The sequence below is a fragment of the Schistocerca serialis genome, chromosome 2 (assembly GCF_023864345.2).
Source record: "Schistocerca serialis cubense isolate TAMUIC-IGC-003099 chromosome 2, iqSchSeri2.2, whole genome shotgun sequence".
Taxonomy (NCBI): domain Eukaryota; kingdom Metazoa; phylum Arthropoda; class Insecta; order Orthoptera; family Acrididae; genus Schistocerca; species Schistocerca serialis.
The window spans coordinates 1028107691-1028134187 of NC_064639.1; the positions used below are offsets into that span (position 1 = coordinate 1028107691).

Consider the following 26497-nt stretch of genomic DNA (forward strand, 5'->3'; position numbering starts at 1 on the left):
TGGGAACAGGGGTTGTGTAAGGACGGATGAGGATATTGTGTAGGTTTGGTGGATGGTGGAATACCACTGTGGGAGGGGTAGGAAGGATAGTGGGCAAGACATTTCTCATTTCAGAGCATGATGGGAGGTAGTCAAAACTCTGGCAGGGAATGTAATTCATTGCTCCATTCCTGGGTGGTACTGAGTTGCGAGGGGAATGCTGGTCTGTAGCTGGACAGCGGGACTTTGGGAGGTGGTGGGAGACTAGATAGATAATGCATGGAAGATTTGTTTTTGTACAAGGTTGGGATGATAATTATGATCTGTGAAGACTTCAGTGAGACCCTTGGTATATTTCGAGAGGGACCGTTCATCACTGCAGATGCATGGCTGGCTGGGCTGTGTGGAAGGGACTTCTTGGTATGGAATGTGTGGCAGCTGTTGAAGTGGAGGTACTGCTGGTGGTTAGTCGGTTTGATATGGACAGAAGGTATTGATGTAGTCATCTTTGAGGTGGAGGTCATCTAGGAAGGAGGCTTATTGGGTTGAGTAGGACCAGGTGAAGTAAATGGGGCGAAGCGGTTGAGGTTCTGGAGGAATGTAGGCAGGGTGTCCTCAGCCTCGATCCAGATCACAAGGATGTCATCGATGAATGTGAACCAGGTGAGGGGTTTAAGACTCTGGGTGTTTAGGAAGGATTCCTCAACATGGCCCATGAATGGGTTGGCATAGGATGGTGCCATGAGGATTGCTACAGTCGTACCCTGGATTTGTTTGTAAGTAATGCCTTCAAAGGAGGAATAATTGTGGGTGAGGATATAGTTGGTCATGGCAACTAGAAAGGAGATAGTTGGTCTGGAAGCCATCAGGCATTGGGAAAGGTATTGTTCAGTAGTGGTAAGGCTGAGGGCATTAGAAATGTTAGTGTAAAGGGAGGTGGCATCAATAGTGATGAACAGGGCACTGTGTGGTAAAGGGACAGGATCTGTGGAGAGTCAATGGAGGAAATGGTTGGTATCTTTTATGTAGGAGGGTAGGTTCTGGGTAATAGGTTGAAGGTGTTGGTCTACGAAAGCAGACAGTAACCGGTCACAATGGGGCATCCTGGGTGGTTATTTATGGACTTAAGGAAGCATGTAGAAGGTAGGAGTGCAGGAAGTGGTAGGGTGAGTAGAGAGATGGACTCCGGGGAGAGGTTCTGGGATGAGCCTAAGGATTTGAGCAGGATCCTGCTGGATTTCTGGAATGGGACCACGGTGGCGAGGTTTGTAGGTGAAAGTATCTGACAGCTGTCAGATTTCTTCTGCCGGGTCCTGACAGTTCAAAACAACTGTGGCAAAGCCTTTGTCTGCAGGTAGTATTATAAGGTTGGGATCAGTTTTTAGAAGGTGGACTGCAGTTCTTTCTGTGGATGTAAGGTTAGTTTGCATGTTGAGGGATTTGGGAAATGATGGTGAGGCAAAATTTGATGTTATGAAATTCTGTAAAGTTAAAATGGGCTGATTTGGGGGTAGTGGGGATAGACCACGGTTGGATGGAGGAGTGAACTGAGTTAGGAAGGCAACCCAGTCGCCACTCCCATCATGCACTGATGCTACTGCTCACAGTGTGGTTTCAGTTGCCTGAGACTCTGAGACTGCAGTCGTTTGCGTGAGTTGCATTTCCGTATGTGTGTCTGTGTGTTTGTGTGTGTGTGTGTGTGTGTGTGTGTGTGTGTGTGTGTCATCTATTTTTGACAAAGGCCTTACTGGCCGAAAGCTTTATGTGTGACAGTCTTTTTGTTGTGGGAGTCAGGGTCTCTACTATATGGTGAGTGGCAACTTTCCTTTTCATAATATTGTTAAATTGCAATACTATTTAAGAAATTACAAACTGATCAGAAACATTACAGAGCTTCCTTGACTAATCTTAAAGCTCATAAATATGCCTATCAAATAAGCAACTTAACTTGTTTTAGTAAAACTGACTGGAAAATAATGTATAAAGAATGTGGGAGACAGTAATCTCATGAACACACCAGCATAATGTTAAAAGAAAATGAATGTATAAGAAAGAACCCAAAAAAAAGTGTGTGGGAAATTCAAACAGATGTTTAGTACAATTGGCACAAGTGAAGCACATCACTAGGTACCCAATTTAAATGTTACAAATAATAGCCAATCTTTTATTCATCCACAGCATTACTCAGAGGGACCTCCTAACAGTCATTTAAAAACTTAAAGCTAAAATACACTCCTGGAAATGGAAAAAAGAACACATTGACACCGGTGTGTCAGACCCACCATACTTGCTCCGGACACTGCGAGAGGGCTGTACAAGCAATGATCACACGCACGGCACAGCGGACACACCAGGAACCGCGGTGTTGGCCGTCGAATGGCGCTAGCTGCGCAGCATTTGTGCACCGCCGCCGTCAGTGTCAGCCAGTTTGCCGTGGCATACGGAGCTCCATCGCAGTCTTTAACACTGGTAGCATGCCGCGACAGCGTGGACGTGAACCGTATGTGCAGTTGACGGACTTTGAGCGAGGGCGTATAGTGGGCATGCGGGAGGCCGGGTGGACGTACCGCCGAATTGCTCAACACGTGGGGCGTGAGGTCTCCACAGTACATCGATGTTGTCGCCAGTGGTCGGCGGAAGGTGCACGTGCCCGTCGACCTGGGACCGGACCGCAGCAACGCACGGATGCACGCCAAGACCGTAGGATCCTACGCAGTGCCGTAGGGGACCGCACCGCCACTTCCCAGCAAATTAGGGACACTGTTGCTCCTGGAGTATCGGCGAGGACCATTCGCAACCGTCTCCATGAAGCTGGGCTACAGTCCCGCACACCGTTAGGCCGTCTTCCGCTCACGCCCCAACATCGTGCAGCCCGCCTCCAGTGGTGTCGCGACAGGCGTGAATGGAGGGACGAATGGAGACGTGTCGTCTTCAGCGATGAGAGTCGCTTCTGCCTTGGTGCCAATGATGGTCGTATGCGTGTTTGGCGCCGTGCAGGTGAGCGCCACAATCAGGACTGCATACGACCGAGGCACACAGGGCCAACACCCGGCATCATGGTGTGGGGAGCGATCTCCTACACTGGCCGTACACCACTGGTGATCGTCGAGGGGACACTGAATAGTGCACGGTACATCCAAACCGTCATCGAACCCATCGTTCTACCATTCCTAGACCGGCAAGGGAACTTGCTGTTCCAACAGGACAATGCACGTCCGCATGTATCCCGTGCCACCCAATGTGCTCTAGAAGGTGTAAGTCAACTACCCTGGCCAGCAAGATCTCCGGATCTGTCCCCCATTGAGCATGTTTGGGACTGGATGAAGCGTCGTCTCACGCAGTCTGCACGTCCAGCACGAATGCTGGTCCAACTGAGGCGCCAGGTGCAAATGGCATGGCAAGCCGTTCCACAGGACCACATCCAGCATCTCTACGATCGTCTCCATGGGAGAATAGCAGCCTGCATTGCTGCGAAAGGTGGATATACACTGTACTAGTGCCGACATTGTGCATGCTCTGTTGCCTGTGTCTATGTGCCTGTGGTTCTGTCAGTGTGATCATGTGATGTATCTGACCCCAGGAATGTGTCAATAAAGTTTCCCCTTCCTGGGACAATGAATTCACGGTGTTCTTATTTCAATTTCCAGGAGTGTATCTTGTGTCTGGAATGAGATTTTACCTAGGCTGATAAAGGAATGCAGAGGAGAGTTAGTGAATCCTCTGACACATCTAACAAATATCACCCTCTGCCATGTAGAATTCCCTGATCTTTTGAAAATCTCTGAAATCCTACTGTGTATAAAAAGGGAATAAAAACTGACATGAAAAACGATAGGCCTATATTATTAACTTCAGAGCTTGGAAAGTTACTAGAGAAAGTAATATTAAAACAGTTTGAGGCACATTTTGTCAAACATAATCTACTCAAAAATCTGCAACATGGTTTTAGAAAAGGAGATCTACTTTAGCAGCAATAGCAATTTTTATACATGAAGCATTAAACAAACTAGAGGAAGGAGATAAGGTAACAGGATATGAGTAAAGCTTATGATATTGTGAACCATACAATTCCACTGCATAAATTATAAGCATGCAGGATGAGAGGGGTGGCCTTACAATTACGTACCTCCTATTTGAAAGACAGGAAACAATGTGTCAAATGAACTTACAAGTAACGGAATAAACAGTTGGTAACAATCAAATTGGGCCCACAAGATACTTCATTGTGGTGTACCCTGAGAAGGTGTACTGGGGCTTTTTCCATTTCTTGTGTACGTTAATGATTTAACTGAACCCAAAACTGCGTGGTTATAAACTATGCTGATGACATATCTTTTGTCAGCTGGGGCCATGATATGCAAACTACTACAAACATTAGTGAAATCTTTATAATTTTGTGTTATAATATAATAATAAAATATTATATATTTTATAACATATATATAAATAATATTATAATAAAATTATCTTACTTCAAATAAGCTACCTGTAAATAAAGAGAAGACAGTAACAATGCAATTTATGCTTACCTATAAGCAGAACATAAATAATATTCAATTTACACCGCCATTGAGCCTCAGCTAGACAAACAAACACAAATTTTTGATATAATTGTTGATGAACACCTCTTATGGAAAGAACATATAGACCATATCTGTAAGAAAATCAATACAAATGTATATCTACTGAAATGGTCTCAGTCTTCCTGGACTATAACATCCAGAGACAAATATACTTCGGAGTGATACACCAACATCTTCAGTATGGTACTGAGATAAGGGGTGGGCCACAAGCTGTCTTCACTGACAGGCTCTTCAGACCACAAAAAAAGGCAGTAAGAGTGGTAGTTGAGGTAAAAAGGAGAGAGAGTTATAGAGAAATCTCCAGAAAATATAAAATACTAATCATTTACTCTATATACATTTTACAGACCATAATGTTTGTGAAACAAAATCCAGAATATAATGTAACAAACAGTAATCCACATAGATACAATATACTGGGAAGGGAAAACTTTCACAGAATCTCAAGTAAAAAACAAAGGCTGCAGACTGTAGTCAATGTACAGTAGGAACAATCTTTTATAACAGACTACCATCTGACCTCAAGACAGCTAATTTAAACACTTTAAAGAATAAACTTCTCTCCAGTACTGCTCTGTATACATTTAGTACTCGTATGTTTGCTTTTATGTCCTGCATCATATATTTACATTCATGGCATGCACTACACATTTTAAGTGCGCTACACATTTTAAGTAACAACTAATGCAATATGATGGCTTAACCTTCAATCATTTCAACAACAGAAATATATATTATTTAACTGACATCTCATTCATCCTTGAAAGAAAAATTGAAATTAATGCTGTTATCATAATTCTGGTGTAGTGTAAAGATTACTATCCTTGGTTGTTACAAAATGCCATGTTAGTCATTTACCATTTGCAACTATATGAACGTGCAAAACATGGTTCTTAATTTGTGTGTCAACAAAAAAATAAATGCTGCAAGAGGCTTGCTTCTGAATCTGTTATGAGAAATGAACATTCATCTATAAAGCCTAGTATTAAGCACACCTGCCAGAATAAGATTTTGATTATGTTATTTTAAATTTAAGTTACTTCAAGAATTTTGAATACTTCTGAGGTGTTCAGCTGGTTGGTGTCATGCAGAAGGTGTGATATTTTCACAAACCGGCTTCTTGACACCTTCAGGCATTCCTGATGACTGATAGTCATTTTAGAAGTCAGTCAATCATCAGGAATGCCTGAAGGTGTCAAGAAGTTGGTTTGCCAAAATACTGTGCGTTCTGGATGGCACCATTTTGGCTAAATACCTACGAAATATTTGAAATCTGTCTACACTGGGAAAATCTGAAATCTTGCTTCAAGGACGTTTGTGTTAGTTTTGAAATCACTTTTTGTTGCAAACAAATACTATTGCAATTAATGGTCATTTTTGTCGCAAATTTTGCAAAAGATTAAGAAACTCTAGTCTAGAAGAAGGTACACATTATAATGTAAGCAAATATCAATTAATCTGAAATCCCTTGTAATCATCTGTGAATCATATAGCGGAATAACTGCATACCAACCACAACAATAAAATTGTAGTAGATACTAAAGTCAGAGACAAGATCAAGAATTACTTACTCCACTTGTGCATTTCTATTGATGATAATGTAAATGGATACAACTGTGCTTACCTCCATGTCTTCCTCCTCATCCACTTCAGAAACCTGTTGATACGCTTTTGTAAATAATTCTACAGCTTTTGCATGAAAGCTTAGTTCAATTATAATGTAATTTAAAATGATAGACTTAATATCATGTAGCTTTTTCTTCTCAAACATGTCAGTCTGTTCTTCAAGAGATCTGACTGTGCGAGAAAGGTCAGCTGTTGCTTTTAGCAACTCTGACTCGGCTATGCTCTGTAAAATGAATGTTAAGGAAATCGTAATTTACCTCCATGGGATGTGTAAGTGTCTCAAACATTCAACTTTTTCCCATGTTACTAGATATTATTGCATTCATAAAATATTTATATCACAATCTCTTTCCCCACCCCCGTTGTCAACACGTGAGGTCTGCCATGTTTGAAAGTCTTACTTATAATAGTTTGCTTCTAATAAGTTTGTCACTAGACAGCAATTTTGTACATTCTAGTCTGGCAAAAAAGAAATTTAGATTAATTATGAGCTCTAGAATGGGGGGCTACAACCATCTATAGACACAACATCACTGTATATAGTTTTGTTCACAATAGCAACAGCTCATGCCTCAATAATTTTCGCCCTGCCTACCAGATGTGACATGACAGAATTAAACAAACTGCTTACAAAAATGCTTTAGAACTACAGTAAGATGTTAATGTTATGAAATGTGTGTAATTTTGGAAGTGGTTGACAGGTTATACCTTGATACAAGTGAACAGTGTCTCGATACAGTGGTAGCATTATGATGGCTGTACACTCATCATGTATCCTGAACAGAAACACTACTTTGCTATTCAATGCTGTGCACTTTAGTAGTGGAACCCATTAAAATGGTATATCAGTGAAAGCATGTCACCTTCCTATGTAGCAACTTTACTTTAGTGTCTCCATTTAAAACAATACTCAATTCAGGTAGTGAGTGAGAAATGTTCATGCAGTCCAACTGAACTGTAGTGAAGCCTGTCAACCATGGTCATACTTTCACAGACAAAAGACATCATGCTAATACTGCACACAATCACCGTAACTCCTGATAACAGTCAAAATTTGGTGAGGAAGAATGTCCACTAGTTTCTTCAAGTATTCCATATGCAGATGAAGCTGTTTATTGAATATTAGGTCTTACAGAGCTACCGAATTGTGGAAATGCTGATTCCTGTTTCACCCACTGTTGCAAATACTGCCAGACCCTTTCTATGGGTTTAATATAAGGTGATTTACAAAGCCTGTTAAGGCATAATAGGGAGCCTGAATGTTTGTAAAACTGGGAACATATGAGTGCAGCCTTATGAACAAGACTGTTGTCATTCTGAGAGATAGGATTGTGAACAATATACTCATCATCACAAAGTAGAAGAAAGGAGAGCACTTATTTAATGAAAAATGTTGAAGTAAAAATCCCGGTTCATGTTCAAGGTAAACTGAATGACTGGGCCAAAATCACTGTATGAAAAACAACTCCAAAACATAACAGAACCAACTCTGGCCTGGACTATACCCTCCACAAACTGCAGGTTAAATACCTCATTGGGCTGTCAGTGCACTTGACATACTGCATCATTTGGAAAGAGGAAAAGTTGTGCATTGTCAGACATTACACACCTCCATTCTGTTGCTCTCCAGCTTCTGTGTTGTTTGGCCCTTGAATACATGCAGCTTTATGTGCCACTGAAAGCAATGGTCTTCCATACAATCGACTGTCAGGTACTCACTACTTCACTACCATAACTTATGTTAGCAGAGGAGGGTCAGTTCTACCCCAGTAGATCTCCAACTGTGAGTGCAATTACAACAAAGGCTGCCTGTGTAGAGGTGAGACAAATGTGAGGTTCTTGAAAACATGCAGCAGCCTTCTCAGTAGTTGCAGGGATAACAGTCTAGTTGATAAACTGATAATCATTGTAACCTTAGCTAAGATGGTCTTGCTATTGTAGTACTGGGTATGCAGCTCTACTACATGGCTTAATAATGATGACATTCAACAGAGTAAAATACTGCTGAGATAAAATTCTCCCCCATTCCAATCTCTGGCCACAGACTACTCTCGAGAATGGAAAAAGAAAACCAGCATTCTATGTGTCAGAGTGTAGGATGAAATAGTGAATGCAGCAGAGGAAAGGGGGAGAGGGCAGGTCCAGTAGAAATCCTTGGATAGCACACAAGATATTGAATTTAATTGCTGAAAAGAGGTAATATGAAACTGTAGCAAATAAAGCAGGCATAAGGGAATGTAGGCATCTAAAAAGTGGAAGCGACAAAAGGTGTCAAACAGTAAAGTAGGACTGGCTAGATGCAAGGCTGCAGAAGAATGTGTGAGAAGGGTAAAGATAAATGCCATCTACAGGCAAATTAAAAAAGATATTTGGAGAAAAGAGATGCTGCTGTATGAACATCAAGAGCTCAGACAGAAGGCTAGTACTGACCAAAGAGGGAAAGTTGAAAGCTGGAAGGAATATATAGAAGGGCTAGACATGGGAAATGAACTCTATGAGTATGTTATACAGGGGAACAGGTAGCAAATGAATATTTTTGTTGGAAATATAACAATGCATCTAGAGTTTAACAGAGATATCAACACTCAATAATACTTACTGAAGTTCAGTACAATATTTACACACATTAGTATTGTAAGGATCATTAGTTTACCACATACCATAAATTGTAATTGTTATAACCTTTAATCACTAATAAAGTGCGTGGAGATACAAAAGTAGAAACACTCGCGGGTTACATGTTACTAACTCCGTATCTGTCATTTGACTGCCGGGCCGTGACATGCGGCCGGCGCCGTTCATAACCAGGTGGCGCTCCCGCGCTCGGCCGAGCTGCGGAGCGCCTCTATCGCCGTGTTCGCGTACTAACGTAGCGGCACTTTTGAATGTCGTGGCACTGTCACAACACTTTTCCCCCCCTTGAAAAAAAAAAAACGCTCACTTTCGTGGAGACACGGACAGTGCGGAGACATCCATGGCCTCTTGGGAGGTCCCGAGAAGATCCCGCGGAGAAACACGAGAGTATGGTCGAAAATGTCCAGGACGGAAGCTGGCGCGTGGAACGTGCCTCCTGGACGAGATGATGGGTGAAAACTCCGGAGCAGCATCCATAGGTGTCGTGGACCTGGGGGTGTGCTCCAGCGAGATGGGTCCCGGAGAAGGCGGCGTCGCGACTGGGGCCGGTTCCGGCGTACTCGGAAGCGGTAGCGACGGCGGCGGCAGCAACACGCCCAGAAGATCGGCAGCAGCGACAGGACTGGCTTCTCGGGCTGGTGGAGACGAAAGAAGGGGCGGTGGTACCGGCGTGGCCACCACTCGTGGGCGCATCTGGTCGTAATGGCGAACAACCATGCCGTCGTCCGTACGTATTTCACAAAGCCGGCGGCCGCGAAGAGCCTGGACCACCCCTGGAATCCATTTAGGGCGAGATCCATACCCCCGTGCCCACACGTCGGCGCCCACCGGGTATTTTCCCGCACTAGGGGACACAGTACAAGGCCTGACAGGGTGAAGCAGATGCAGTAGGGTGCGCGGTTGGCGGCCATGCAAGAGTTCAGCAGGGCTGCGATCACCCAGAGGCGTGAAGCGATAAGAACTCAGAAATTGCAACAGAGCGTCATCTGTGGAAAAATCACTAAGGAATTTTTTCATTTGGCTTTTGAAAGTGCGGACAAGGCGCTCCACCTCCCCATTCGATTGCGGATGGAAGGGCGGTGCTGTAACATGATGAATCCCTTGTCCAGTACAAAAATCACGGAAGGCCTGCGAAGAGAACTGAGAGCCATTGTCCGTGACAATCGTGGATGGAAGACCTTCTAGCGCAAAGATTTTTGACAAAGCCAGCGTCGTCGCCGCAGTGGTGGGCGACGGACAGCGAACAACAAACGGAAACTTCGAGAAGGCGTCAATCAACAGTAGCCAATAAGTGCCGAGGAAGGGGCCGGCAAAGTCAGCGTGCACCCGTTCCCACGGCTGCGCCGGATCAGGCCACGGAGAGGGCAGAGTACGAGGCGCAGCCAGTTGTTGAACACACTGATCACACGCAGCGACCATGTGGGCGATGTCCGAATCGATACCGGGCCAATAAACGTGCCTGCGGGCCAGGGACTTAGTCCGAGAAATCCCCCAATGGCCCTCATGCAATAGTTTGAGAACAGCTTTGCGAAGAGAGGCGGGCACCACAACCCGTGGAGATGCGCCATCCGTGGCCAGAAGAACAACACCCTCACGAACAGACAGACGAAGGCGCAAGGCATGGTAGTTGCGAAGGGGATCCGACGCCCGGCCCTTGGTCCTGTCCGGCCAACCCCGCTGAACAAAACCAATCACCTGACGCAGGACCGGATCCCGCGCAGTAGCCGACGCGACCTGCGAACCTGTAAGTGGAAAACCCTCGACCGCACGACGTTCTTCCTCATCAATGTGGAAACAGAGGAGTTCATCGCGATCGAAAACCGGGTCGGGGCCCATCGGCAAACGCGACAACGCGTCAGCGTTGGCGTGCTGGGCCGTGGGGCGATAGTGAATCTCATAGTGAAAACGAGACAAGTATAAGGCCCAACGTTGCAGGCGGTGAGCTGCCTTATCCGGAAGCGACGACGAGGGGCTGAACAGAGAGACCAGCGGCTTGTGGTCGGTGATGAGGTGAAACTTAGAACCATACAAAAAAACGCTGAACTTTTTCAGAGCATAAATGATAGCGAGCGCCTCCTTTTCTATTTGAGAGTAACGCCGTTGGGCATCGTTGAGGGTCTTGGAAGCGTAGGCGATGAGTCGTTCCGACCCATCCTCATACCGATGGGTGAGAACAGCCCCTAGGCCATACTGTGACGCGTCAGTTGCCAGAACCAAGTGCTGACCCGGACGGAATGTGGCAAGACAAGGCGCCGACTGCAAATGAGCCTTCAGGCGGACAAAAGCCTGCTCACACTCGGCGGACCAACAGAAAGGAACGTTTTTGCGTAACAGCTGATGCAGAGGATGAGCCACCGCCGCCGCGGAGGGAATGAATTTGTGATAATAAGCAACCTTGCCTAGAAACGCCTGAAGTTCTTTGACCGTAGACGGCCGGGGTAGAGCGGTAATGGCCGCAACGTGCTGTCGTAGAGGGCGTATACCCTCACGGGACAAGTGGAAACCAAGATACACAATGGAGGGTTGGAAGAACTGTGACTTGTCCAGATTGCACTTCAACCCTGCTGAATGCAGAACCCGAAACAGTGAACGCAAATTGCGAACGTGCTCCTCAGTGGAGGCCCCCGTGACAACAATGTCATCCAGGTAGTTGATGCAGCCGGGAACGGAAGCCGTGAGCTGTTCCAAAAACCGCTGAAAAATGGCCGGCGCGCTAGAGACGCCAAATGGTAACCGCTGGTACTGATACAACCCACAAGGAGTGTTGATGACGAGAAATTCCTTGGAAGATGCATCCAATGGCAACTGATGGTATGCCTCCGATAGGTCAAGTTTGGAAAAGAACTGGCCCCCAGCGAGCTTGGTAAATAACTCCTCAGGACGGGGAAGAGGATAAGTGTCAATGAGGCTCTGAGCGTTGACAGTGGCTTTAAAATCACCACACAATCGCAGACTCCCGTTTGGTTTAGAAACCACCACGATGGGCGATGCCCATTCGCTGGAGGTAACAGGAAGGAGAATCCCCGAAGCCGTTAACCTGTCTATCTCAGCTTTGACAGGCGCACGCAACGCCATCGGAATAGGGCGTGCCCGGAAAAACTTAGGGCGAGCCGTAGGTTTAAGAGTAATGTGGGCTTCAAAATCCTTGGCACGACCCAGACCAGCAGAGAACACGGACGAGAATTCAGAACACAAGCCATCCAGCTGGGGATACGGAATGTCCTCAGATATGAGGTGCACATCATCATCAATGGAAAACCCGAACAACTGGAAAGCATCATAACCGAACAGGTTTTCAGTGCCCGCATGATCCACCACATAAAACGTGAGGGGCCTAACAACAGACTTGTAGGCAGTGGAAGCATCAAACTGGCCAACGATAGGAATTTTCTGCTGATTATAAGTTCGTAGATTACGCGTAACAGGAGACAAGGGAGGGGAGCCCAACTCCAAATACGTGCAAGAATTAATGAGAGTTACTGCAGAGCCAGTGTCCACTTGCATGCGAATGTCTTTATCCAGAACACGAACAGTAACAAACAACTTATTCGTTTGAGAAAGCACACAGTTAACATCCATGTCCGAAGCCTCGTCCTCGTCGACAGGAACTTTAGGGGACTGACACACAGAAGCAATGTGGCCTTTTTTCCTACAGGAATTACACGTGGCCCAACGTTTTGGACACGCGGCTCTGTCATGCTGCACGAAACAACGTGGACAAGAAGGAAGGGCGGAACGAACCTGCTTCTGTGGTTGCTGTTTTCGCTGCGAGCGTGGCGGCCCAACGCGACGTTGTTGACGCGAGTGCACCGCCACCACATCGTCGTTTCCCTGTGAAACAGGCACATTGTCTGCGTCGAACGTGGTCTGGACAGCGCCTACATCACACCACGCATCGATTTGCGCACCAGCAGCGTGAGACACTTCAAACGATTGAGCGATGCTGAGAACTTCCGACAACGACGGGTTTGGCAATTGTAAGGCACGTTGCCGAACTTCTTTATCAGGAGCAAGCCGTAAAATAGCGTCCCGAACCATTGAATCAGCGTAAGACTCATGATGACTGTCCGTGACAAACTGACATTTCCGACTCAGACCGTGTAGTTCCGCCGCCCAAGCCCGGTAAGATTGATGGGGCTGTTTACGACACCGGTAAAAAGCCACGCGGGCGGCAACGACATGGGTGTTTTTTCGGTAATAGTTAGACAATAAGTCACACATTTCTTGGAAGGACAGAGAGGCAGGTTCCCGCAGAGGGGCTAACTGAGATAGCAGCTGATAGATCCGTGGGGAAATCCAAGATAGAAATAACGACTTACACATAGGAGCGTCGACAACGCCGAAAGCCAAGAAGTGTTGCCGCAAACGCTTCTCATAATCCTCCCAGTCTTCAGCGGCCTCGTCATAAGGAGGGAACGGAGGCGGAGAAGAGGAAGACAGACGATGAGTAAGCGACGTCGACAATGCCTGAATAGCAGCCGTCAGCTGTGTTTGTTGTTCAATAAGCGCTTGCATAAGCTGTTCCATGTCTGCCCCGACACGAACACACAAGTCCACAACGCAGGGAAAAAAAAATATCCGACCTTGTCGCCAAAAAGTGTTATAACCTTTAATCACTAATAAAGTGCGTGGAGATACAAAAGTAGAAACACTCGCGGGTTACATGTTACTAACTCCGTATCTGTCATTTGACTGCCGGGCCGTGACATGCGGCCGGCGCCGTTCATAACCAGGTGGCGCTCCCGCGCTCGGCCGAGCTGCGGAGCGCCTCTATCGCCGTGTTCGCGTACTAACGTAGCGGCACTTTTGAATGTCGTGGCACTGTCACAACAGTAATTTCATGAAATCTTCTTATTTATTTATAAAAAGCATTTGAAACATCATATGTCTAGCTTGTGTAAGCAAGCTTTTTCAAAAAGAATACACATATTAAAAAGTATTATGTTATTAAAACTATCAAATGCTGTGCCATAGCTTGGTTATTGGAGGAATAAATACATTATTTAGTTTATCCTCACTACCGGTAGATGTTGGTTGTCTTCTGTTCACTTGGTTACCGTCACATGTTGCAAAAATGGCTACTTCACAGCAGAAATCATTTTGTGTTCTCACATTAATGAAGCATAATTCTGCAAATACAGAGCAAAAATGTTTCAGGTTGAGGTACCAAACTGATCCTCTTACTGGATGGAACATTCACAGATGGTATTGACAGTTGGTAGACACAAGATGTTTATGTAAGTAAAGAGTCCTTGCTGCCCTTGTATTTCCAATGAAAATATTGCATGAATCCAAACAGCTTTCCAGCACAATCCTACAAAATCAACTTGTCATACCAGTCAGGAAATACAGCTGCCTATAATAACAACTTGGTCTGTTTTGAGACATCAGTTGGTTATGATGCCGTAGAAGTTACAGCTGTTGCAGGCTCTGTCATGATGACAAATGCAAACATATGGCATTTTTCGAAAAGATTCAGAATGCTGTTGACAGTGATAACACTTTCTGTGATTAAGTGACTTTCCCCTTAGTGGGAAAGTAAACTAACACAACGGTCAAATTTGGGGCCTACAGAACCTACATGCCCACACTAGACTTGTATGGGATTCACCCAAATTGAATGTGTTCTGTGTGATATCCCACTCATCTGTTTATGGTTCATTCTTCTTTGATGGAAAGTAAACTAACACAGTGGTCACATCTGGGGCCTACAGAACCCACATGCACACAATGACCATGTACAAGGTTCACCTAAAATGAATGTGTTTTGCGCGATATCCCACGCATCTGTTTACAGCCCATTCTTCATTGATGAAAACATGGTTAAAAGTCAGCAGTATCTTGCTATGATACAGAACTGGTTGTTTCTGAGGCTCAATGAGGATAACTTCATTATTCAATAAGATAGAGCACCCCCTCACTGAAGTTGCCAAGGGCATGAATATCTGAATGAAACTCTATCAAGTCATTAGATTGATCATCAAACAGCCAGCAACTCAGCATTTCTTACCTGGGCTCCACAGTCATCAGATTTTGTACCCTGTGACCTCTTCCTTTGAGGTTTCATTAAGGGCAACATTTATGCACCAACACTACCACAGAACCTAGAAGAGTTGAAGAACAGGATCTGTACTGCCACAAAATCAGTGCAATGGACATTCTTACCCAAGTATGGGAAGAATTCAAGTATTTATATCATATTATTCATATCACTAGTGGAGGACATATTGAACATACATAATCTAAACTTGAGAGATCAATATCAAACAATGAAAAATCGAGGATGGAATGTAACAATATTATGAAATGGAAAGTTGCTACTCACCATATAGCAGAGATGCTGAGTCGCAAATAGGTGCAACAAAAAGACTGTCACAAATTAGCTTTCGGCCATTATGGCCTTCATCAAAAATAGATGACACACACACACACACACACACACACACACACACACACACACACACACAAGACTGCAGTCTCTGGCAACTGAAGTGTGGCTGCAGTTGCCAGAGTCTGCATGTGTGTGTGTGTGTGTGTGTGTGTGTGAGTTGCATTTGCGTGTATGTGTGTGTGTGTGTGTGTGTGTGTGTGTGTGTGTGATCTATTTTTGACAAAGGCCATACTGGCCGAAAGCTAATTTGTGAGTCTTTTGTTGTGCCTATCTGCAGCTCCGCATCTAAACCTGAGGGACTCATAAATACTTGTCACAAGTTTCATAGCTGTATGTCTTACAGTTTAATAAATATATGCTTTTTTACAATTCGTCAAGTGAATATCACATTATTCAACTGTTTGAAAAAATTAGATCTGATGTGAATAGCCTATGATTTAAGGAGCTTACTTGCCCATAAATCACTGAAAGATACCTGTTAGAACACAATAAACACAATGTTTCACTTCACTGACAGTGCTTGGTACATGCACAGTCTAAAGAACATGTTGGGTACAGAACAACATGCAGCATTATTCTGAGCTCTAAATGTTATAAACCTACATCTACACCATTTCCAGTCTTACAGCAAGCCTTTGACAATGTTGACCGGAATACACTGTTTGAAATTACGAAGGTAACAAGAATAAAGCACAGGGAGTGAAAGGGTATTTGTTACCTGTATGGAATCTTGACTGCAATTATAAAAGTAAGACAGGACTGTTGACTCTTCCTGATGCTATTTAATCTGTATATTGAGCAAGCAGTAAAGGTAACCAAGGAGAAATTAGGAAAGGAGACAGAAATTCAGAGAGAAGACATAAAATTTTTAAGGTTTGCTAGTGGTATTGTAATTCTGTCAGAGTTGGCAAGAGAATTGGAAGAGCACTTTAATGGAATGGATTACAGTTTGAAAGAGTTTATAAGATGAACAGCAACAAAAGTAAAACAAGGGTAAGGTAACCACATCAGTGATGCTGGGGAAATTAAATTAGGAAATGAGACATTAAAATTAGTAGATGAGGTTTGCTATCTGAGCAGCTAAATAACCGATAATGGAGAAAATAGAGAGGATACAAAATGCAGAGTGGCAGTAACAAGAAAAGCATTTCTGAGAAAGAGAAATTTGTTAATAGCTAATATAAATTTAATTGTTAGGAATTCATTTTTGAAGGTATTTGTCTGAGATGCAGCCTTGTATGGAAGCAAAATGGGGATGGTAAACAATTTAGACATAAAGAGAAAATTCTGATATATGGTGCTGTAGAAGAATGACAAATATTAAATGATTAAATGGGTACATTGAACAACTAATGAGGAGGTTCTGAATTGAAATAAAAATAATATATATATTTAGCGCACAACCTGACTAAAAGAAAGGAATAGTTGACAGGACACATTGTAGCAGTTCCACCTGCTTTTATTTCTTCATTTGTTGCTCTCGGTGTCAACATACTGCGTTGCTACACTGGCTGAAAAATGGAGTTTGTAATTTGGACACTGACTATGGTAAACAAGGTATCCGACAGATGCACAGTTACGTTTCACTGACTTTTACTTTCACATTGCACAATCTCCCAATAATACACAGTTATATATGGATGACCAGTGCACTATTGTTTAAACTTTCCATAAGCCTCATTAATAGTTTGCAGGTGAACCTCCACATATTGCTACAATAGTTTACTGTTGAACATCTATGAGCAGTACAAACATGACCAAATAATTCACAGTTCTTGAAGAATAAACAGATACGTATGGAGCAGACACTGTCATTGCTTTTACACATGGCCTAATTGTTTAACAGTTATTCTACAGTTAAGTTGAAGCATTGTTATTGTTCTAACCAACACAGGTTCCTCATCTGAAACTCAGCCATGGGCTGATTGACTTGTGACCAAAAATAGGCCCTTATATATCATCACAATAACAGGTGCTGAAACTACACACTGTTTGAGGTTTAATTTACAGAAATTACAATTAAAACTTAACTCATTAAATTAACTGACTACATCAAAAAATTGGTTCTTTTCAACAATTCCTTCTACTGCAAGGGTTAAGCCAAATTATTTTTTTAAATCATGAAATTAACAAATATAGTTATGCAAACAATACTTTTGACAAAACTGTTAATTACTTTGGAATTAATTCAGGGCTGGTTTTGCTAACATGTTTTCGAATAGGGCCAAATAGATACTTTAAGGTTCTAGTATTTTGTCTTCCAAATGTTTATAATTAGTACAGATTTATATTTGTTTATATGTCAACAGTATAATTTAAGTTACAAAACAATTACTGATTTCACCCTATAATGAAAGATTCTAACTAGTAATAATCAAAATAAATTAGAAAATCAATTACATACATAAAACTAAGCACACTGGTGTTATATTCTTTAAAAACTAAGGGCCAGTCTTTCTCTTTTATGAAAATACAAACTATACTCACATATGTAAATGTTAATTAAGTCAAAATGAAAAAATGAATTTTAAAGAGGCGGATGACAAAACAAGAGGGGAATTAAAGGTATCCCAGCTTGCTTCACCACAAAATCCTCAAGCATCAAGGAATGAACATTTTGATAATGAACGAAGTGAGGTGGTAACAACTGTAGACGAAGACCAAGGATTAAATACTGTCAACCAGGATAACTTTTTACCGGACAGGGTAGGTATCTTTGTACCACTTACCACTTTTGTTACAAAGGCTGTTGCTCCACCCACTTGCATTATTTTGTACTAAAAGTAACTGTTTTATTACCTCTGAGATTTCTAGTTAATATTTCAAATGTCTTTCCAACTTCCTAGGAACTCTCAGGCTTGTGATTGACCTTTAACTGTGTTGGCAGTGAAGAGAGCTTAACGTTTTCCTGAAGGACAGTGCAACTTTGTATCAGACTTAAAATTTACATTTTACTCTGACAGGGCATAGTTAGTATTAAAATTGAAATTTTACTCTGATAGGGCATAGTCAGTATAAATTTTCACTTTTCCAAGCACTCAATAATTACAGATGTAAAATGTTACAGTGTCCATTGTGATGTGTAATTTATTGTGTACAGTATTTTCAAGAAAATAGTAAAAAGTGGTACAAAGTTACCTCAGTTGGCTGTACTGTAAGCAAATTCAAATGGATGTAGGCTGCAGCAGCTACAAAGAGATGAAGAGGCTTGCACAGGTCAGACTACTGGAGCTGCATTACACCTGCCCTCTGACTCAAAACAGCAATCCAGACTGCTTATTACTTGCAAGCCAAGGTTACGCTGTTTTATACTGCTCATGGTACTCACCTGCTGAGAGACATGAGGACAAGTGCCTAAGTCTGTCACCTCGAACTTCAATGCCATGCCACTTGGTTAATGTGACGGGCGGTGAAAGGGGAATTTTGTAAAACAACCACTTTTACAGTCATGATAAATATCTCTATTATGTAACGCCTTTCTTTAAGTCCCTTCCACACCTCACTTCAGCCTCCACTCACCATATACCAGCTTTATGGAAGGAGAGATATCTTAGCCAGTATACCTGGCGTAGAAGAATGAATCAGGAATTTCGCTGTAGATGGTGCTATCCATCATTGTAGGGCCCATGAGACCGTGTCTACAGTGCCATCTGCTTCCTGTAACAGCTGACGATGAATGTCAACAAACAGTAACCCAAGTTCCTTACATTGGTATCAGTTTCAAACCCATGAACATGTTAAGTTTTGTGGCTATGTACTATGATTTGTGGACAGCATTGGTTTGCTGTTGTCATTTGAAGAAAACTGCTGCAGAATCACATCAAGTGCTTGTCAAACCTCTCAGTGAACATGCTATTGGGAAAACACAGTGTTTTGAATGGTTCAAAAAATTCGAAAGTGGTGATTTTAACTTGAGAAATGATGAGCACAGAAAACCACTGAAAAATTCGAAGGCAATGAATTGCAGGCCTTATTCAATGAAGATGATACTCAGATTCAACAGGAATTCTTGGAAATTTGGTTGACAGCTGTGGGAAAGGTGCAGAAAGTGGGAAAATGGGATCTGCACCAACTGAATGAATGACAGCAAGCAAATCAAAAGACCACTTGCGAAATGCTGCTCACCATATACAAACGAAAGTCATTTCTCTGTCAAATAGTAAAAGGTCATGAAAAATGGATATATTTTGAGAATCCTAAGCATCGTAAATCATGCGTGAATTCAGGCAAATCATCGGCATCCAGTGCTAGATCAAATCACTTTGGAAAGAAGACAATGCTCTGCGTTTGGTTGGGTCAGAAGGGTGTCATTTATTATGAGCTGCTAAAACCTGGGGAAACCATTAACACTGATCGCTACCAACAGCAAATGATTGATTTAAATTGAGCATTACATGAAAAATGGCCAGAATATGGAAAAAGGCAACATGTGATAACACACCATTGCATGCCGCAAAACAGATCAGGAAAGAGATTGAGGAATTCAGTTGGGAAATACTTGGGCATGCGGCTTATTCTCCAGACTTGGTCCCATCTGATTATCATCTCCATCCATCACTGGGACACTCTCTCGCTGAACAACACTTCAATTCATATGAAAATGTACAAAAATGGCTTGCTGGCTGGTTCGCTTCAAAAGAACTGTTTTTTTTTTTTTTCTTTTTTTCATGGCATTTATAGCCTGCCGGAGAGGTGGGAGAAATGTATAAACAGCAATGGAGATTATTTTGAATAAAATATTGTTTATCAGTTTTGAACAACAGATGTGTCATTATTGCACCAAACTCTAGTTTCATACTTCTACAAGTGGTAAATGTAGTTTCAATATTTTTTGTACTGCCATCCAAGTTTTACAATTCATTGTGGTCTATCTGTCAAAAACAGGATCATTGCCTCAGCAAATTGGTGACAAAGAATGTGTCTCCTGAACACCAGACATGCACAGCCAAAATGTAACTTTTGGGAGGCATTACATTTCTGTTACTGGGAGCCACTGAGGTCCATCAGCCCCTACCATTTGTTCTTTCATGGGCCTGGACACAACCAGTTAGGATGTACTCCTTTTGTCACTTCTACATGACATAAATCCATACTTTCAAAGTCAGTCTTCAGCACCATCACATCCTGGCCCTGTTCAGACCAGCTGACACATGGGTAGGCAACTTGGGCACACAGTATTGTAATATGTCCAGTAATAAACCATTACTTTTTAAAGAAATATTTTACATTCTCTTTTGGAACAGTGTTACCAACTTCTCAGTCTATTCCAACAGGTACACACCCTGTACATTTTCAAGACAAAGAGTGCAAACAAGGAAGGATATCATGTGTTCACGTACACTGGCCTTTCAAACTGCAACACCATAAAGGAGAACAAATAATATTTTACTTACTGTGCATTTATAGTATAGTAAGAAGAATAAATAATTAAATTTGTACATGATTTGGGGATATACAGGGGGAAAAATTTAATATGCAGAGGTGCCATCTCTGGCAGTAACAATGGCTCTAATCTGGCTGGGTGCGGGGCCAAACTGACCTTGGATGACAGACATAAGTGACATTCCAAACCACTTCAACTCTGTGACAAATCGTAGTGGGCAGCAGGTGTTGACATCTTAGTTTCTTGGTAACCCATAACTATATGATTTCAATGTGTGCAAGATCTGAAGAACATGCTGGCCAGGGCAACAAACTTCTCTGTATCAAAGTAGGTCAGGAAATCAATGGCAATATTCACTGTTGCATCATCTTGTTGAAAGACAATGTAACAACCCACCACTTTAACACATCAAAAATGTAATGGCTACTGTTCAAATTACTGACTATGCAAACCAGACAATTCCAGAATAAATTTCCACTCTGCAGTGGGGTATGTGCTAATATGAAACTTCGTGGAAGATTAAAACTGTATTCTGGACCAGTGCTTTCTTCCAAGAGTGCTAGTCCTGCAAATTTTGCAGGAGAACTGGAAGTAAAGCCATGAAGACAAGTTGTGGGTCATGTTCAGGTAGCTCAGTTGGTAGAGAACTTACTTTTGACAGGCTTAGGTCTCAGGTTCATGTCCCAGCCCAGCATACAATTTTAACCTGTCAGGAACTTTCAAACCAAACCTTACCATTATGCTAGGTGCTGGGCCAGTGCAAGGGGGTAGTCAAAAAGTTTTACAAACTGAAACACTCATTCCATAGTACTGAGCTACACTACCAAGGGAACCAAACAAAATGTTGCAGCCAATATCCTCTTTATCAATGACATTACAGCTACCCCTCATATACACTTCACTTTATCAACAGGCTGCAACATTTAATTTTGATTCAGTACAATCATATTGTACTAGCAATGCAGTCGAGTTGTGACTACAGTGTAATCATCCAGAACAATGCAAATGTGCACCTATGTTTCTGTGCCTATTCTGTACTAGATGCTCTGAAGAAGGGTGTCTTTGAAAGACTAGCAATATTTTTCAATCTTATTTATGTGCCTATTAATTGCCCCATGACACTATTATATGGTAATTTGTTATTTCTGCCCCTTTCACTGCCAGTAAAAGCAGCAGCAAATATGAATTAGTGAATGAAACAAGAAACATGATTCGTATAGCAAGAAGTCTTTATGAAGGATCCAGGCTCATACTTAGCAGAATCGTGAAAAGGAGGTCAGTTAGTGACAAATACACATCCAAAATAAACAGTGCCATCAAACAAGAGTGTGATTGTCTCAGTGCTATCTTCATAGACCCAAACAAATTCCTGTGTGAAAATTGACTGGGAAAGGATGGCACACATTTAAATAGATTAGGTTCAGTAACCCTCACCAGAATGTATGCAGATGTTTGTAAAATCATTAGAAACAAGGGAAACTAACATTGTATAGTGGAGGTGAAAATTAGGAAATCTGATATCCACCAAAAACAGTGATAACAAAAAAGAATATAGGACAAAAACAAACATAGAATCAAGATATTCAATTACAAAAATAATGCAACAGAATATAGAATACATAAAAAATAAGGTAACCCAGTTAGAAATAATGCTAAATGAAGAAACTCCTGACACTCTAGCTCTGACAGAATAAGGTCTAAATGAGCATGAAATGCTAAAGCTTACTGTTGCGAATTACAATGTAACAGCTAGTTCATGCAGGAGGAATAGTAAGAGTGGTGGAGCTGCTATACTAACCCATAACAATATAAACAGAAGCCATATAAACAGCCTTGACTTATGTAAAAAATACAACATTGACAATGTAGTCGCAGTAACAGCCCAAAAAATAGTTTTAAGTAGTTCCTCACTGTATATCTTAAACATCAAAAAGACTGCCAAATGGGTGCAGAGAAACGTTCATTGAAAACATAGGAGAGCTCTTACATATCCTCCTAAACAAGAACTGTGCACTTGTACTAATAGGTGACCTAAACATAAACACATTGCAAGACACCAATGACAGTAGGGAGCTTCTAAGCACAATGAAAACATATGGCTTATACGATGCAATAGCTACTCCAACACGGATAACCGCAAACTCCTGTACTCAAATAGATCACATCTTCACAAATTTAAGGGACTTTCAGTATAAAACTGAAGTTGTAGAAATGACCCTTTCAGGCCATGATGCAATAAAAATATGTCTAAATCATATCACCACAAATGAAAAGACAAAAAATATGGCAAAAAAAGCATAAATGAACAAAACTTAACAGCCCTTAGGATAAAACTTGAAAAACAGGGATGGGAAATACTGAAAAAAGACTCTCCATCAGTGGATCATAAAGTGACTTATTTCATTGACACAACTCAATATTACATGCCCAGTAATAAAAACTAAAGCCAAAACCACAAATAAAAACAAAAATGGATAATAAAAGGCATTTTGGTCTCTAGGAACAAGATAAAAATGATGCACAGAATATATAAAACTAGCATTGATGAAAACTTTAAAGAGTATGCTAAAGTACTGCAAGCAGCCTAACGACTAGAAGCGAAAAAGTACATAAATAGTGCTGATAATAAAAGCAAGGCTTGTTGGTCTATTACAAATACACTTTGCAAACCCTCCAACCCACAGGAACACAGCAAAATACAGTTAATGATCAGCAAAAAAACTATAACTGAACAGAATAAAATCATAAATCTCTTCAATGAGTATTTTGTCACAGTAGGCCAAAATCTAAAAGAAAAAACAAATAACAAAAAAAAAGACAATAACACATGAAAAACTTTTATTAATCCCCAAGGAAAATCAATGGTACTTTTCCCAGTGACAGAAGAACAAACATTAAAGATAATAAAAAACCTAAAACAAACAAAGTCATGTGGAATTAACAGCATATCAAGTATAGAAATTAAACACTGAATGTAGGAACTCAAGAAACCTCTTACACAACTAATCAATTCATCATTCCTAGAAGGAACTTTTCCAAAGGCTTAAAGACAGCACTGATAAAACCAATACAAAAAAGGGGAATGAATACAATCCAGAAAATTATAGGCCTATAGCTCTTTACCAGTCATATAAAAAATATTTGAATGAGGTTATGCACAGAGACTCATTGCTTTTCTGATGAAATATGAAATAATCAACAAGAATCAGTTTGGCTTCCAGAAAGATAAATGCACCATAGCTGCAATAATAGATCTCATCGAAAATGTCATAACAAACTTGGACTCCAAAAATAAATAAGTAGAAGTATTTACGGCTCTAACAAAGTCATTTGACTGTGTAGACCACAAAACTTTAGTAGAAATATTAGGAGTATATAGCATAAGAGGAAATGCAGGAGACTGGATTCTCTCATACCTGACAAACAGGAGCCAACATACTGAAATTACAAAAACTACTGCTGAAAAAATAAGAGCTAAAACAAGAATTTTACACTTCTCTGTGCCACAAGGCTCCATTCTTGGCCCAATACTCATCATTCCATATACAAATCACATCCCAAATATGATTAGGTATGGTAGTATAGTTACCTATGCAGATGACACAACTCTTCTGTTCAACGATAAAGACACAGAAAAGTTAGTAATGAATGCCAAATTACTGAATTAAACCTGCACAACAATATTACTAACACACTTTGTGTAAACTTCAGACTTCAAAACTGTCACAGTGAAGATATCAATATATGCATAGATGAGTGCATAGCAGGTAACACCAAATGTACAAAATTCTTTGGGATAATTATCGATCAAAATGTAAACTGGGATAACAATGTAGAATGTATAAGGGGGAAATTCAGTGCAAACCTATATGTGCTGCACAAACTCAGCTACCTAAAAGATACAGGCATTATGAAAACAATATACTATGCATTAATTCATACAACATAAAGTTATGATGTAATTTTGTGGGGAGGTACCACAAAAACAAACATTAATAAAGTACTTAAATTACAGAAAAGAGCCATAAGAATGATAGCCAACCTTAAATGGAAAGATTCATGTAAACTAGCATTTAAAGCTCTCAAAATACTAATATTACCCAGTATATACCTATACGAACTCCTCTGTTGGACAAAATTCAAATATTCTGCAAATACTAGAGATAAGAACACACAACACAACCATGACACAAGAAAATGGAACCTCTTCCATGAGCCTACACACAAGGCCACAAAATACAAAAAAAGCCATCATATGCTGGACCAAAAGCCCTTGAAAAACTACCTTCATTCTTGAGAGAAATAAACAGTAAAATATTTTCAAAAAAGTCTCAAAAATTTTCTATTTGAAAACTGTTATTACAGTGTTAATGAATTTATGTGCACTACAGCTCAAAACAACTGAAATGCCATTATTGTATCAAAAGAAAAATTGTACAAATCTAATTTAATATTAAATAGCCTTAGCATTATTTTGTAATAAATTATATTTTTTTGTTAAACAGTTGTTGTTGTGGTCTTCAGTCCTGAGACCGGTTTGATGCAGCTCTCCATGCTACTCTATCCTGTGCAAGCTTCTTCATCTCCCAGTACTTACTGTAACTTACATCCTTCTGAATCTGCTTAGTGTATTCATTTCTTGGTCTCCCTCTACGATTTTTACCCTCCACGCTGCCCTCCAATGCTAAATCTGTGATCCCTTGATGCCTCAGAACATGTCCTGCCAACTGGTCCCTTCTTCTTGTCAAGTTGTGCCACAAACTCCTCTTCTCCCCAATTCTATTCAATACCTCCTCATTAGTAATGTGATCTACCCATCTAATCTTCAGCATTCTTCTGTAGCACCACATTTCAAAAGCTTCTATTCTCTTCTTGTCCAAACTATTTATCGTCCATGTTTCACTTCCATACATGGCTACACTCCATACAAATACTTTCAGAAATGACTTCCTGACACTTAAATCTATACACGATGTTAACAAATTTCTCTTCTTCAGAAACGCTTTCCTTGTCACTGCCAGTCTACATTTTATATCCTCTCTACTTTGACCATCATTATTTATTTTGTTCCCCAAATAGCAAAACTCCTTTACTACTTTAAGTGACAGAGGGGCTGGCCAGTACTTACCTCAGCTCAGTACAGCCGATAGATACACATAAAACAGAACTGAAAATTTACATTCCTAGCTTTCGGAACTTTGTTCCTTCATCAGGGAGGAGAGAGGGGAAAAAAGGGAAGAAGGGAAAGTGGATTCAGTTACTCACAACCCAGGTTATGAAGCAACAGGGAAAGGTAAACAGGGAGGGTAGCAAGGATGGAGGCATGGTTGTCAGAGGGGAAGCCAAAGATATTCTACTGTAAGTACTGTGCCAGCTTCAAACCAAAGAGGATGCATACAGAAGTAAAGAGGTATATAGTATAAACACAACTATGTAGGATGAAAAGATGCATGAACGGCTAAAGAGGAAAGGGAAAGAGGAGAAGACTGAAGAGTGAATGGGAGTGAGGTTGTTTAACGTAGGTTCAGTCCAGGGGGATGGCGGGATGAAAGGATGTGTTGGAGTGCAAGTTCCCATCTCCACAGCTCAGAGGGACTGGTGTTGGGTGGGAGAAGCCAAATGGCACATACGGTGTAGCAGGTTCCTAGGTCCCTAGAATTATGCTGGAGGGCATGCTCCGCTACTGGGTATTGGGCATCTCCTAGGCGGACAGTTCGTCTGTGTCCGTTCATGCGCTCAGCCAGTTTGGTTGTTGTCATGCCGATGTAAAAGGCTGTGCAGTGCAGGCATGTCAGTTGATAAATGACATGTGTAGTTTCACACGTAGCCCTGCCTTGAATTGTGTATGTTTTACCAGTAGCGGGGCTGGAGTAGGTGGTTGTGGGGGCATGCATGGGGCAG

General features: G+C 41.6%; 1 protein-coding gene across 2 annotated transcripts in view; it reads right to left on the reverse strand.

Moving 5' to 3' along the window:
* The window catches only part of LOC126458450 (CBY1-interacting BAR domain-containing protein 1), a 211698-nt gene that overhangs the window by 78727 nt on the left and 106474 nt on the right, over positions 1-26497 (reverse strand). For both annotated transcript variants that reach the window (XM_050095516.1, XM_050095515.1), the window contains exon 5: positions 6187-6411. In XM_050095516.1, the coding sequence (XP_049951473.1) occupies positions 6187-6411 (225 nt within the window). The remainder of the gene's footprint in view (positions 1-6186; positions 6412-26497) is intronic.